The sequence below is a fragment of the Eschrichtius robustus genome, chromosome 13 (assembly GCF_028021215.1).
Source record: "Eschrichtius robustus isolate mEscRob2 chromosome 13, mEscRob2.pri, whole genome shotgun sequence".
Taxonomy (NCBI): Eukaryota; Metazoa; Chordata; class Mammalia; order Artiodactyla; family Eschrichtiidae; genus Eschrichtius; species Eschrichtius robustus.
In genome coordinates this window covers 103272876-103287780 of record NC_090836.1, presented here as the reverse complement: position 1 = coordinate 103287780, position 14905 = coordinate 103272876, and the positions used below count along the sequence as shown (strand labels likewise).

Genomic DNA, 14905 nt, shown 5'->3' with positions numbered 1-14905 from the left:
GATCTCTTAACCTGCCTTATTTTTCTTCGTATCACGTATCACACTCAAAATTACACATGTTATATCATGCCTGGGTTATTTTTGATTGTCTCTCACCCCCATTATAATGGAAGCTCCATGAGAACTGGGCCTAGGGCTGATGCCTAGAAAAATGCCTGGTATGTAGTAGGTGCTTGAGAAACATGTGTGAAATGACTAATGCTAAATGCATTAATGGGGAATGAAAGGAAAAAAAAATCAGAGATAATAAGGGATAATCGGGGATAATAAGAAAACAAATAATTAGGTGATAGACCTAAATCCAACCATATCAATAATTACATGAAATGGTGAGAGTAATTACATTAAATGTTGATGGTCTAAATACTCAATTAAAAGGCAGAGATTGACTGAGTGGATAAAAGAGTAAAACTCTATTAAATGTTGCCTATAAAAGACCACTTTAAACATAAAGACATAAATAAGTTGAAAGTAAATGAATGAAAAAACATATGCCCCATAGACAGTAAGCATAAGAAGGCTAGCGTGGCTATTTTATTTTACTTCATTTCCCCCCCCCCCAGTTTTCTTGAGATATAATTGACATATAATATGGCTACTTTAATACCAGGTAAAGGAAACTTCAAAACAAAGATTATCACCAGAGACAAAGATATCTCATAATGATATTAGGGGCAATTCATCAGGAAGATATAACCACAAATGTGTATCTACCTAATAAACAGAGTCCCAAAATACAGGAAGCAAAAATTGACAGAATTAAACAATGAAATAGACAATTCCACAGTTATAGTAGGAGAGATTAACCTCTTCTCTCAGCAATTGATAGAACAACTAGACAAAAATGCAGAAAAGACATAGATCTAAGCAACACTACCACCCCTCTTGACCTAGCTGCCATCTACAGAACACTCCACCCAACAACAGTAGAATACACATTCTTTCTTCTTCTTTTTCTTTTTTTCACATTCTTTTAAAGTTTCATGTAACATACATTAAGACAGACCACACGATGGGCTTTCAACAAGTCTCAATACATTCAAAGGGATAAAAGTCATACAGAATGTATTCTCTGACCATAACAAAATTAAATTAGAAATCAGTAACTGTGAATATTTTCACAGAAACTCCAAATATCTGGAAATGAAACAACACACTTGAGGTCACAGGTCAAACCAAAACAGGGGAAATTAAAAATATTTATAATTGAATGATAATAAATATACGGTAAGTACGTGGGATGCAGTGTTTGGCAGGAAACTGACAGCAGTAAATGCTTCTATTAGAAAAGAAGATCTAAAATCAATGACACAGGGTTTCACCCTAAGAAAGTAGAAAGACATACACACACTGCTATATATAAAATAGATAACTAATAAGGACTTACTGTACAGCACAGGGAACTCTACTCAGTACTCTGTAATGACCTATATGGGAAAAGAATCTAAAAACGAGTGGATATATGTATAACTGCTTCACTTTGCTATACAGCAGAAAATAACACAACATTGTAAAGCAACTATACTCCAATAATAATTGTTTTTTAAAAAAGGAAAACTAAGTAAGAAACCCAGTGAGCAGTCCCCCTCTCCCTCCACTCAGGGAGCCCACTGACCCTCTCGCTTTCCACCGCTTTGTAATGAGTTTTCCCAGGGGGGTGGGCTCCTGCTAAGGGGTCTCCTCGGAGGGTCAGGAGACTGCGCCACAGGAACCCCACTAACAACCCTGACCCGAAGCCTAGCCAGGTGTGGGCACGGGCCAGCCGCCCGCAGCCCCTCCCCCCCTGCCCCGCCCCCCGTGACCCCGCGGCCCGCGCCCCCGTGGCCGTTGGTCCGCGGCCTCCGCAGCGCCTCCCACTTCCCGCTCCCATGCGGCCGGGGCCCGCGCTCCTCCTCCTGGGCCTGGGCCTGGGCCTGGGCCTGGGCCTGGGCCTGGGCCTGGGCCGCCCTCCGACGCCGGCTCCTCGCGGGGCCCGCGGCACCGTCCCCAGGGTGCCCGGCTCGCCGTCCGGCGACCTCCTCGGCCGGGAGCCCGCCTCGGCCCGCCGCGCCCCGCCCGAGGCCCGGGTCCGCGTCCCGGCGCGGCCCCGGGCGGCCGTGCTGCGCTCGGTCAGGGGCGCCCGGGGCCTCGGGGTGCGCGGCGGCGGCGGCGGCGGCGGCGGCGGCGTTGGCGGCGGCCGCGCCCGCCTCCGCCTGCGGCCCCGCGCGGCCCCGGGCGGCGCCGTCATCCTGAGCGGCGGCCGCGACCTCTGTCTGCGGGCCGGGCGGCTCGCAGGCCCGGCGCCGCGCTGCCTCCGCGCGCACGTCCTGCTGCGCGCCCGCCGCGCTGCCGCCGCGCCCACCCACGTGGACCTGCAGCTGTCGGCGCCCGGCGGCCGGCTCTCCCTGCGCTGGCTCGCCCGTTTGCCGCGCTCGCTCGGGCGTCTGGAGTGGACCTTCCGCCTCGGGCTGCTCGGGCCCACGGTCCCCACGGCCGCCGCCCGCGTGTCGCCCCGCTCAGCGGTGTCGCCCCGCTCGGCTCTGCCCCGCGGCCCGCGCTCCTACGCGGGCTTCGTGGCCAGAACCAAGTGTCCCACGGACGGGCCCACGCCTGTCGTCTTAGAGACTGTCAACCCGAACAGTTCCCAAGCCATGGAGTCCTCGGTGTCCTGTCAGATATCACGCTCGGGGGTCTGTGTGTTGGATCCGGTGAGGATCAATAGGAATGACGATTGTCCCCTGCAGCTGACCAGGAAGATGGAAGTCACCATCAATGCCACGGTTAAGGCCCGCTGCCCAATCCAAAGTTTCTTTGGTCAGTATTGGAAACTCTTTTCCGTGGCCTCTGTATCTGACAAGCCGGACTGGACTAAACCTTTGCAAAACCCACCTTTCAAGTCAGGGAACTCTCCATCAAGTATACATATCTCCGCACATTCTTTATCTTGGGGGGTGTATCTGCTTAATTTCTCCGTGTACATCGTCACATATGATCCAAAGATACCTCTGAAGAAAGACTCGGATTCCATCTATATCATCATTGTTAGAAGTCCCCTGGAGGCGGTTATTCCTGGGGATACCAACATCACAGTTAATTTCACAGATGGGCTGACTTTGAATGGAAATATGTCCTCTGATCCAGATGCAGAAAACCCTTTAGAGGGACTTCACTTTTTTTGGTACTGCACCACAGACCCAAGAAACTACGATGGACATGACATAACAGTGAGGAGCAAGGAAGTCTGTCTCCCAGAGCAGGTTGATCTCAGGTGGGCATGGGCCTCTGGTCCTATACTCACACTTTTGCCAGAAACACTTCACGGCGGCCGTGTGTATTTTTTCAGACTGGTGATCCAGAAGAACGACAGAACAGCATTTTCTGATAGGACGGTGCATGTGCTCCAAGGACCAGCACCTGTAGCAAGCATTTCATGTACTGAAAATTGTGATACAGTTTTGATTATATCAGAGAGATTTTCTTTGTCTCTAGAATGCCCACGTTGTAAAGCAGGCCGTGATGTCTATCGATGGTCCATTCTGTCGTCTTCAGGTGATAAGATGCCATTTGATTGGACGGGGCAGACTACAACAGGGCGGAATGGTGCTTATTTTTCTGTAAAAGCTTTCGCTTTTCGGCGTTTCGTTGAAGATAAGTTTTGGATCTCTCTAAATCTAGCAACCTGGGGTGGATCGAGCTTGGTCTTAAGGCATCCCTTCGTTATTCACCACATCCCTGAAACCACAGAATGCGAAATTGATCCAGCTAAAGGAATTGCATTCATTACTAAATTTGTTGTCCATTGTAGTAGTTTCAAGGATAAGAACATCGTTCTTACGTATAAAATAATAGTTCCCGATGTGCGTGGTTTTGGTGAAATCAGTTCTTTAAAAGAGAATAACTTTGGGTCTATCCTCTATTTGGGGAAGGATTGCACAGCACCCCCTTCCTTTCTCCCTGTTGGTGTGTTGGCCAATCATTACGCCTTGAAAATATATGCTCAGGCATATAATACCTCTCTGGGAGCTTTTTCTCAGGTGACTTTGTACGCCACTGTACAGGCTCCCACTGACATAAACTCATCAAGGACTGTGCTGCAGGAGTTACTCAATTCCACTACGGGACCAGATTCATCGCTGTCTACTTTGCTTCAACAGCAGGATTTTTTACCTGCAGGTTATTTAATGTATATTGTAGCTTCTGTCTTGAATAGCATGAAAACCGACTCACGTCTGCAAGCTGACCAAATCAGACTCCGAGAACACCTTTTCAATCAGTCTTTCATTCTTCCTGTAAACACTTTGGTGGAAATTAGCCAGGTGGTCATGACTGTTACTAAATTAACGCAGAAAACCTCTGAGTTCTCCTCAGTTGTTCAGAAACTGGCCACGGTGAGGATTTGGCAAGCAAGCCAAGCCCTCCAAGAGTGTCACCAGAGAGAGAAGCACATTTCTTCTGAGCAAATAGAAAGTGTAAGCACTGGAATATTAACAAGTTTGTCTAATATCCTGAAACTGATGGCTCGTCATGAAGTGGTCGAAGAGCCTTTCCATGTCGTTGAATCTCTAGCAGAGACAGTATTGGCTGTGAAAGTGCCAGAGGACAAGACCACTGCAATGAGGACCTCCAACTTTAACATGTATGTCAAGAAAACGGAAAAGTGGAATGTTACCAAGTTTTTCAGCACCGAGAAACACTGTCGAAATTGTTTTTATCCAACCCTAAATGTGAGCAGCGTTCCTAGTCTGCCTGCCAACGCTCCAATTTCTACAATGTTTTGTGAGTTTGCAGACGACCCTTTCCCTTGGCTAAATTATGGGGAAAACATTTTGACCGAGGTGGTTGGATTCCGAATGACAGGAACCGAGGCTACCGGTGACGTGATTGAGATCACACCTGATGTAGTGGAAGTGTACCTCATCAGAAAAAACTTGAGCTTTGGGACTTTTAATCTCACGGTGGGACCCAGCAAGGAGTCTCATAAAGCGGATGAGTCGTTGAGAAAGACGACGGGGGCATTTAGCTTTGAAGTGGACAGCAGAGCAGGGAAGGAGGTGTTGATCCACATTGTGACGGAAGTGGCCGTGTTGTTCACAGTGTCGGTGTACGCGGGCCATCAGATCACACCCAGCGCTTTGATCGCCACCTACCTCGTGCCCCATCGCATCCCTCCAATTGCCAAAGACAGTGACCTGTTTGACCCTGACTGTACAGTGACGGAGGCCCGAGTGGTTTGCCTTCCCCCGTCCCTGTTGCGGGTCATAGCTCAGCGAACCAGCTCCTCTGAGTGTACCGTCGCTGTGGTTCTGCAGGCACCTCGTTTTGTCCTAAAGCCCAATGACAAGTTAGTGAGAATTTCTGTTTTCAGCACTCAATGCTTGGACATGTATGGGATCCAGAGCGATTGGAGAGAAGATACCTGCGTTGTCGGAGAGAAGACCACCTGGCAGAAAGTGCACTGTATCTGCAAGAACCCAGGGCGGGCCAAGCGGCAGCTGGATGCAATGAAACTAGCCAACCTTCACCTGCGTACCCACTATTTGACGGCCAGGGTGATCGTGGTCCCTAACCCCGTGGATCTACGATTAGAGGTCATCAAGAACGTTACCCAAAACCCCGTGACCCTCTTCACTGTACTTTTCATTATGCTCTTATACATAGTCCTAGCGTTCTGGGCCTTGCACAGAGATGAAATAGACAAGTGTCTTAGGGAGCATGTGGTAGTTCTACCTGATAACGATCCTTACGATAATGTGTGTTACCTAGTCACTGTTTTTACAGGAAGCCGTTGTGGGTCTGGGACCAGGGCCAATGTCTTTGTCCAACTGCAGGGAACAGAAAGTAGCAGCGATGTGCATTGTTTAAGCCATCCACAGTTTACAACCCTCTACCAAGGAAGCATCAGCACTTTCCTCCTAACGACGAAAAGTGACTTAGGGGACATCCATTCCATCCGCGTGTGGCACAACAACGAGGGCAGGTCCCCTAGTTGGTATTTAAGTAGAATCAAAGTGGAGAATCTGTTCAGCAGACACATCTGGCTGTTCATGTGCCGGGAGTGGCTTTCTATTGACACCTCTTTGGACAGAACCTTTCAAGTAACCCCCCCAGATAAGCCTCTCAACAGAAAGGATTTTTTCCTTACAGATTTAAGTTATAGGCTGGGGAGAAGCCACATGTGGTTCTCTGTTTTTTCTGGTGTCATTGCCACACCGTTCAGTAGGCTCCAGAGGCTGTCCTGTTGCTTAACCATGTTGCTCTCCTCCCTTCTGTGTAATATTATGTTCTTTAATCTAAATAAAGAAAAAGAAGCAGAGTCACAAGAGGGGAAGTACCTCAGGTCGATGGTGATCGGGATGGAAAGTGTCTTAATTACCATCCCTGTGCAACTAATGATCACATCTTTGTTCATCTATTCCCAGAGGAGACCTCAGGTGACCCTAAGGGAGGTCGCTCCTCGGAAGTATCCGTGGACACCAGCAGCAAGTGAACACTGGGAAGAACGACTAGCAAAGTGGCACGCTCATGAAACTGACGACGCACGCTCCCAGGAGCCTGAAAAGCTTCCACCTACTGGGAGAAGTCCTGGACTTCCCAAGGCTTCTGTCAAGGCCACGTCTAAAAGACGGCCCCAGCCCAAGCGAGCAGAAAGCAAGGTCTCCCGCAACCAAAGAGAAAATAAAAATGCCAATAACCCAAACGTTGAAGACAATCAAAGTGTTTCTTCTGGAGAGCACCCTCCCCAGCCCGGTGCTACACCCCTCAAAGAGAAGACCAGGATCGTTCTGCCGTGGTGTTGCGTTTATGTCGCGTGGCTCTTGGTTTTTGTCACTTGTAGCATATCCTCATTCTTTATTGTATTTTATGGACTGACTTACGGCTACGAAAAGTCAATAGAATGGCTGTTTGCATCATTTTGTTGCTTCTTGCAGTCAGTTCTTCTGGTGCAAACATCTAAAATTATATTCGTGTCAGGCTACAGAACAAGTAAGCCCAAGTATTGTAAAAACCTTCCGTGGGTCGGCAACTGTCGCTACAGTGAGATCAAGCTGCAGAGCGTCGCGAAGAACCCAGAGGAAATGCGCAGGCACCAGCAGCACATCGCCCAGCTCCGAAGCTCGAGGATGTACCAGCCCCTCACTGAAGACGAAATCACGATATTCAAAAGAAAGAAGAGGCTCAAGAGAAGAGCTTTCCTGTTCCTGAGCTACATCCTCACTCACGTCATGTTTCTGGCCCTCCTGTTGAGCCTGGTCACCCTCCTATGCCACACCGACGGCTTTTACTATAATCAGTTTATTCGTGACCAGTTCTCTGTGGATCTGGCGTCGGTGACCAAGCTGGAAGACATCTTTCGGTGGCTGAACAGCGTTCTGTTGCCTCTTCTCCACAACGACCTGCGTCCCACCTTTCTCCCTGACAGCGCCTCTAAAATCCTTGGCCTGCCACTGATGAGGCAGGTGAGGGCGCAACCTGGAGAGAAAACCTGTCTGCCTGCCAAAAACTTCACGCAGGACAGCCTCAAAAGAGAGATTCACTGTCACCCCGAATACGGCACTGACCCAGAAGACACAAAAAGCTACTCCGGGTTGTGGAATAGAGTTAGTAAGCGGGCTCTAGACAAGACTACGAAAGGATTTACTTACAAGCCTCGAGAAAAGAGATGGGTGTACTATTCCTATGGGCTATTGCATACCTACGGGTCAGGAGGGTACGCGTTCTATTTTTTTCCAGAAGAGCAGCAGTTTAATTCCACACTGAGGCTCAGTGAACTCCAGGGAAGCCATTGGCTGGATGAGAAGACATGGGCTGTGATTTTGGAACTAACAACTTTTAATCCAGACATCACTCTCTTCTGCAGCATCTCGGTCATCTTTGAGGTCTCTCAGTTAGGAGTTGTGAACACTAGCCTGTCTGCCCACTCCTTCTCGCTTGCCGATTTCAACAGAAAAACTTCAGCAGAAATCTACTTGTACGTGGCCATCCTCATTTTTTTTTTCGCCTACGTTGTCGACGAGGTCTACATCATCACACAAGAAAGGTCCGCCTACGTGAAAAGTGTATATAATTTGCTCAACTTTGCTTTAAAATGCATCTTTACCGTGTTGATCGTGCTCTTTTTCAGGAAACACTTCTTGGCCGTCGGTATAATTCGGTTTTACCTGTCGAACTCTGAGGCTTTCATTCCCTTTCATGCAGTGTCTCAAGTAGATCACGCCATGAGGGTGATTTTAGGTTTCCTGTTGTTTCTGACAATCCTGAAGACCCTCAGGTATTCCAGGTTCTTTTACAATGTGCGTCTCGCACAGAGGGCCATCCAGACTGCCCTTCCCGGCATCTGCCACGTGGCACTACTGGTGTTCGTGTATTTCTTTGTCTACATGACCTTTGGTTACCTGGTATTCGGGCAGCACGAATGGAACTACAGTGATATGATTCATGCCACGCAGACAATATTCTCCTACTGTGTTTCAGCTTTTCAGAACACGGAATTTTCCAATAACCGGGTTCTCGGGGTCCTGTTTCTCTCATCTTTTATGCTGGTGATGATCTGCATATTGATCAACTTATTTCAGGCGGTGATTTTGTCTGCCTACGAGGAAATGAAACAGCCTGTGTATGAGGAGCCCTCAGAAGAAGCGGAAGCAATGACCTACCTGTGTCACAGACTAAGAACTGCATTTGGCTTTCTGTCCTTCAAATCCAAGGCAGAAGACCAACCCAAGTTCTTTGTCAACATGCTGTACGGGCAGCCAGAGAAGAACAACAGCCGGTATCTGGGGCTGAAGACCAGAAACATTAATGGGAAGAAAATGGTTTATCTCGTTGTGTGATCCGTGACAGTTTCAAGATCCACAGGCCAGCTTCTCTCAAATGCTCAGTTTCTGGGATTAAGGAACGTTTAGTGGCTCAGTTGTGCTTTCTACCCGTGTCCTTCACAATGCACACCCCCTACGTTTGGAAGTATCCGCAGTCTTGGCCTCCCCTTCGGAACTTGAAAGGAGGGTGTCAGAGTGCAGTGCAGCCTCTACAGAGAGAGGACGATGACAGCCTGTGAGTCCTGGGTTGATTTCCCTGTTCCTGGGAAGTTGGTGTCTTTGGAATCTGCTGCAGTTTAGAAGGTTAGAGACCCAGATTTGGGGTAGGGAACTAAAAGGCCCCCTCAACCTCACCCCACCTTGCCAGAAGCAGCAGGAAAATTCTGTTGCTTCTGTGCCCCCCTCCCTGGGGCTGGGAGGCCAGCGCTTGCGGTTCAGTGCCTCGGCCCCGCTGGCTGTTCCCTTTGCACACAGGGCTACAGGGCCTCCTCCACCCTCCCTACCTCCACCGCCCACACTCCAGCTGGGCCAGGGCCTTGTGATGAGTCCCAGGAGTTGCCCTTGTGCCTGGGAATGCAGGGGTGTGGACCTGGGGGTCAGAAGTCTGAAGCTTCCCATCTACTTCTTAAGGCCACTGCAAGTGAAAGATGTAAAGTGTAGTAACGTTTTCTGGCCATGAGACGTGACTTTTATTAAACAGCAAGAAGGTGTGTGTGGGTGTGGGTTCACATTGAAAGATAGTAAATACTCTATATAATGTATATAGCAATATATACATCCAGGATTTGGGGTTCGGGTTATTGATGGCCTGGTGGATTGTTTAGAAAACATTGTTTAAGAAAAATGGGCTAGCAGCTGTTGGATTTTCACTCAGAAGCATGTTCATTTATGTAGATGCCACTTTAGGCTTGATCAGAATTAAATGTGAGATTTCTTCTGTGAGACCTGCAGTGATTCCTGTCAGGAGGTGTGTACACCGATGGCTCCTGCCCTCAATGTCGAGGGCCAGCAAAGGGGGACAGCAGGCAGGTGGGCAGCTGCTGTGTCCCAGGTGTTTGTTACTCCCTTGGCGCCCCCATAGTCCTGCGCTGCATGGGAATGGTCACGGCACCCTGCGCCTGGCAGGTACGGGCACGCACGCACGCACGTGCACACGCGTTCCATCGTTTCCTCCCCGGGGGAGGCCTGAGAACCTGGGGTGGGGAGTGGCCTTCTCTGCCAGGTGAGATAATGAAGAGGTTTTGTGACTCACCCAAGGCCACCCACACGATTAGGGTCAGAAGGTCAGTTGTGGGTTTTCTAACTGCGCTGGTGGGACGTATCAGGTGTGGCTGGGCTCTGGCCGCTGGTTCCAAGTGAAGTGCATGTTCATGGTTAGCACCCCTCATTACCACCTGATTTCTGAACAGGTTCGGAAGGCGTAACCATGGGGGCCAAATGTTTACTTTTTACTGGGGTCTGGTCAGGTGCAGTCACCCATGGAACGCAGAACGGGGGAGTGTAAGCCCCAAGTGATGTGCAGGCGACATGGGGCAGCTCCCCCTAGAGGCTTCGAAGACCCAGGCAGACAAGGCAGACTCGGGTGCTCTGTGGCTGGGTACACCCAGACATTCTTCCCAAATTTAGGATCAGCTGAAGTCTCTGCCCCTCTGGTGCTGTGGGAGGCCCAGGGTTACACTAATTGGCCTCCCTTCCCAGGAAGAAAGCCCCCAGGCCCGCATAGCATCTCAGGATTCGGAGCTGTGAGTGACAGGGTCATAAAGGCAGGGCCCAAGTGGGCCGTCCAGGAACAAGGCGGGGGTGGGGGCGTGGGGTGGGCTGAGTGAGGGCCAGGGACAGCAGCTGCAGGCCCCTCAAAGAAGACAAGACTGTCACCTTGTGGCTACAGTGAGAAGTCTAGCAGAGTCACAGGGCTGTTTCCACGCATCCTGGGAGAGAGGGGAGTGCCAGGGGCCTTCTAATGATAGAGCAATGACAAGTATTTCGATAGTTTAGAAATATTAGAGATGCCAATTATAACATTGTCAGTGTGAAAATTAATAAAGGGACACCTCACTAAAATGGAGTCGGGAGGCCAGAAGTGGGGCCTCTCATGCACATACCACTCAGGCCAACACAGATCCCAACAGGAAGAGAGGTACCATGCCTCTCCGGCAGGAAGCGATGCTACTTTACTAGGCAGCAGGAGGAAGGAAGGTTTTCTCCTCGCCTGGCAACAGCCCAGCCAATGAGAGACTGTCACAACTCACACTAGACTTCCGACTCCCAGTTTCCTCCAATGGACAGTTTGTTTATAAAAGCCCCGCCCAACTTTCCCTTCTCTGTAAAATAAGTTCCCTCTCCTTTGCTTTACCAGACTTACATGTCCCAAATCGCAATTCTTTGCTGCTCCCGAATAAACCCATTTTGCTGGTAAAAATAACCGCTGGTGAAAACAAAACTGGCTGTTTTACTGTTTTAAGTTAACATCAGGAAAACAAAGTAACGAGACAAATCAAAATTCAGGTTTCTTTAGAAGGTCATTTTCACAGGACATGGCAACAATTTCTAAAGGAGTCTTTTAAGACGCCTTTGTTCCCATCACGTTTCCAGGGATAGGGTAGGCATGTTCCAGAACAAGTTGGAAACAGTTATGAATACCCTCCCAAGTCTGTATTGCACAGGAAAACAAGATAAATGTTCTTGGATTTGTCCTCCATGTAGCCCCTTATTAACTCAGAGTAGGAGAACAAGTTTTAGATGCAGAGAGATGGCTCCCTCTGAAGCTGCATATCCTTCATCTACCTCAAACCCTTTTACCAATTACGAAGACTTGCATTCGTAAGGCCTGCTTCTGTATGTATATTATACTCTTAAATATTTACTTAAAAGCTATACACCATTAAAGGCATTTTGTCCATTGGCAATAAATTCAGGTCTCTCCATGCATCCTCCCTCCACCCACAGAGGGCCAGCCTTCCCCTTGAGCCAGAAGAAACCTCCAGTGTCTCTTGTCGTGGAAGACTCCATCTGGGTGCCGGTTACACTGCTGTACTTACTTTGTGAGAATTCATCTTGCCGCACATTTAGGAAGTATGTAATTTTCTGTATGTATGTTACGCTTTTAAGGGTTAACTTAAAAAACTAAGGCCTGCTTCTGGAATTTCATTAGCACTAAAAGGAAAGTGCCAGCCTTTGGACGTTAATTTTACTGGCAGAAATGGAGAAAGGGATGAATAAGATTGGACTTAACAGTGAAATGAGGTGTGTAAGGAATTAATCCTCCAGAGTTACCCCCTCCTTTTATTGCTATTAACAATGCTTTGCTTTAGATTCTAATCTGCATTCAATTCCTTATTTTTCAATTTTCAAATTTCCTTTCTCAGGCTGCACTTGAATATGCAATGTATAATACTTGTTTAGTGTCATGATTTTTAAAAAGCTTAATCGTTTAAGACAACATTTATACAATGTCTTATAAGTCCTGCCACAACATCTAGGTAGTTATATTCCCTGGCAAGGCCACCCCTAACGTCGTGGGGTCGAGGCAGGGTGACAAATATCTGCATGTCTAAATATCTAAAGGTTATAAAACAAGTTTACAAACCATTACAAAAAATATGTTATAGCCACCTATCTTGACACCCACACTTTCATAAGGGCAAAATTAAAAACTATTTGTAAAGCTATGGTTTTTATATAGATGAAAATGGGCAAAATATCAAAGATAACTGAATTACTATTGTGTACCTCTGGGTGTTCTGTTGGTGGGCCACTGATCTTTGGATGAGTAAAAAAACATACATAATCCATAAATTATTGTGTGTGTATTCCATAAAGTTTATTTTTCTTGAATTCATTTCAGAAAAATCATCGTGTTGATAATAACAAAGATTTTCACATAACTGTGTTGTATTGACAGTAGTGCCAAGTTAGACAACCTTTCCTGAGTCTTAACAGTTTGCAGATAGTTTTTAATGATTTCAGCTGGGAGAAACTTCACTCTGCTGAGGGAGTAGCAACTGGAATTGTCAATAAATTTCTGAAAGTTTTAGACTTAGAATTGAACCATGAGTATTGATATCATGTTTAAACACTGTAAGGAGGGTGCATATAAAAAGATCATTATATTATATTACCATTATATTAAACATCATTATAGTCTCCTTTCGTTTCATCATATAAATGTCATCATTAATTCACTGTTATCATCATTTCTTATAACACATCTAGATCCATCCAGTATTTTTTAAGTATTTCACCTTTCACATTGTTCAGCACTGGGATATTATAAAGAAAACTGAAAACTGCAGTGGGTTGCTCACTTTGTTCAAATCTCTGTCGGATAGAGACTATAATGGTCCACAATGGTCAGAAAACAGTCTCTATGGAAATTAGTTTTGGGATTATTTGTGCACGACTCTTCTTCAAGACTCCAGTAGATGTTACTGTTTCCTAGTTCTAACTTCCCTACGTTGTATTTGAATGTCATTTTAGTGGGTTTTTAAAAATGCACTTTATTTTTTAGAGCAGTTTATGTTCACATCAAAATTGACAGGAAGTTGCAGAGATTTCCCATATACCTCTGCCCACACACACGCATAGCCTCCCCATTATCAACATCCCCTGCCAGAGTGGGAGATCTGTTATAATTGATGAACCCACACTGGCACACCATAATCACTCAAAGTCCATAGTTTACATTAGGGTTCACTCAGTGTTACACATTCTGTGGGTTTGAATAAATGTATAATGACATATATCCACCATTATAGCATCATATAGAGTATTTTCACTGCCCTAAAAATCCTGTGTCCTCAACCTTTTCATCCCTCCCTCCCCCCAACCCCTGATCATTTTAGTATCTCCAATATTCTGCCTTTTCCAGACTGTCACAGAGTTGGAATCATACACTATGTAGCCTTTTCACATAGGATTCTTTCACTTAAATCATATGCACTTACGTTCCCTCCATGTCTTTTCATGGCTTGTTAGCTCATTTCTTTTTAGTGCTGAGTAATATTCCATTGTCTGGATGGACCACAGTTTATTTATCCATTGACCTACTGAAGGACATGTTGGTTGCTTCCAAGTTTTGGCAGTTATGAGTATGACTAAAGGTGTAATAACCATGTGTGCAGGTTTTTATATGGACATAATCTTTCCACTCCTTTGGGTAAATATCAAGGAGCATGATTGCTGGATCACATGGTAAGAGTATGTGTGTTTTGGTAAGAAACTTCCAAACTGTCTTTCAAAGTGGCTGCACCGTTTTGCGTTCCCACCAGCCACGAATGAGAGTTCCCGCTGCTCTACATCCTCACCAGCACCTGCTGGTGTCAGTGTTCCGGATTTTGGCCATTCTAATAGGTGTGCAGTGGTATCTCATTGCTGTTTTAACTTGCATTTCCCTGATGACATAGGATGTGGAACATCTTTTCATATGCTTATTTGTCATCTGTGTATCTTCTTTGGTGAGGTGTCTATTAAGGTCTTTGGCCCATTCTTTAATTGGGTTGTTTGTATTATTACTGTTGAGTTTTAATAGTTCTTTGTATATTTTGGATAACAGTCCTTTATCATATATACCTTTGGCAAGTACTTCCTCTCATTCTGTGGCTTGTCTTTTCATTCTCTTGATTTAGTGCTTATTTCACATGCAGTTTCTTTTGGGAAACCATTTTTTTCTAAAGCTTTATTAGATATTTTTAATCCTTGTGGATTGTTTTGTAAGCTTTTTCTTATATTAATAACTGTGGACAGCTCAAATCAAAATTAACTTTATTTTCTGACAAAGACCATGATTTGCTCTTTGAATATTATTTCACTTTAACTCTTCCAGTGCAGCGCATAACTTGTCTAAACTGTCTAATGGCTTTGACAGCATTCATGAGATAACCAGTCATGTATCTCAGAGTGGATTTAGGTCAAATTTGAAATGCTTTATCAAGTGGCCCATCTTTGGGCAGATCCAGAAATAAAAACCAACAGTATGTAAACTTTGAATTGATCCAAAGAGTGCCATTGCTGTAAGCACAGTTGAGGTCACATGCTCTAGTAGCAAAATATAAGGGCTCGCTAATTCTTGAGGCTCAGGGTAGGAGCCGCTCTTGCTCAAGTCCAGAAATAGT

At 46.4% G+C, this 14905-nt stretch overlaps 1 protein-coding gene across 2 annotated transcripts; it reads left to right on the top strand.

Annotated features, from left to right (window-relative positions):
- Positions 1-1858: 1858 nt before the first annotated feature.
- On the top strand, positions 1859-10576 carry PKDREJ (polycystin family receptor for egg jelly). Of its 2 annotated transcripts, none has more exons than XM_068561609.1 (2): positions 1859-5567; positions 6399-10576. In XM_068561609.1, exons 1-2 carry the CDS (start codon positions 1869-1871, stop codon positions 8808-8810), a joined length of 6111 nt encoding a protein of 2036 aa, XP_068417710.1. In that variant the 5' UTR covers positions 1859-1868; the 3' UTR covers positions 8811-10576. The 2 variants fall into 2 exon arrangements, with proteins under 2 accessions (XP_068417710.1, XP_068417709.1); XM_068561608.1 differs by having other exon boundaries at positions 1859-5609.
- Positions 10577-14905: the final 4329 nt, after the last annotated feature.

Excerpts from the sequence above, each read along its gene's own strand:
- PKDREJ (XM_068561608.1), top strand. The coding sequence starts at position 1,869 with ATGCGGCCGGGGCCCGCGCTCCTCCTCCTGGGCCTGGGCCTGGGCCTG. Across the intron at positions 5,610-6,398 it reads ACCCCGTGACCCTCTTCACT|AGGAGACCTCAGGTGACCCT; the intron begins GTACTTTTCATT and ends ATCTATTCCCAG.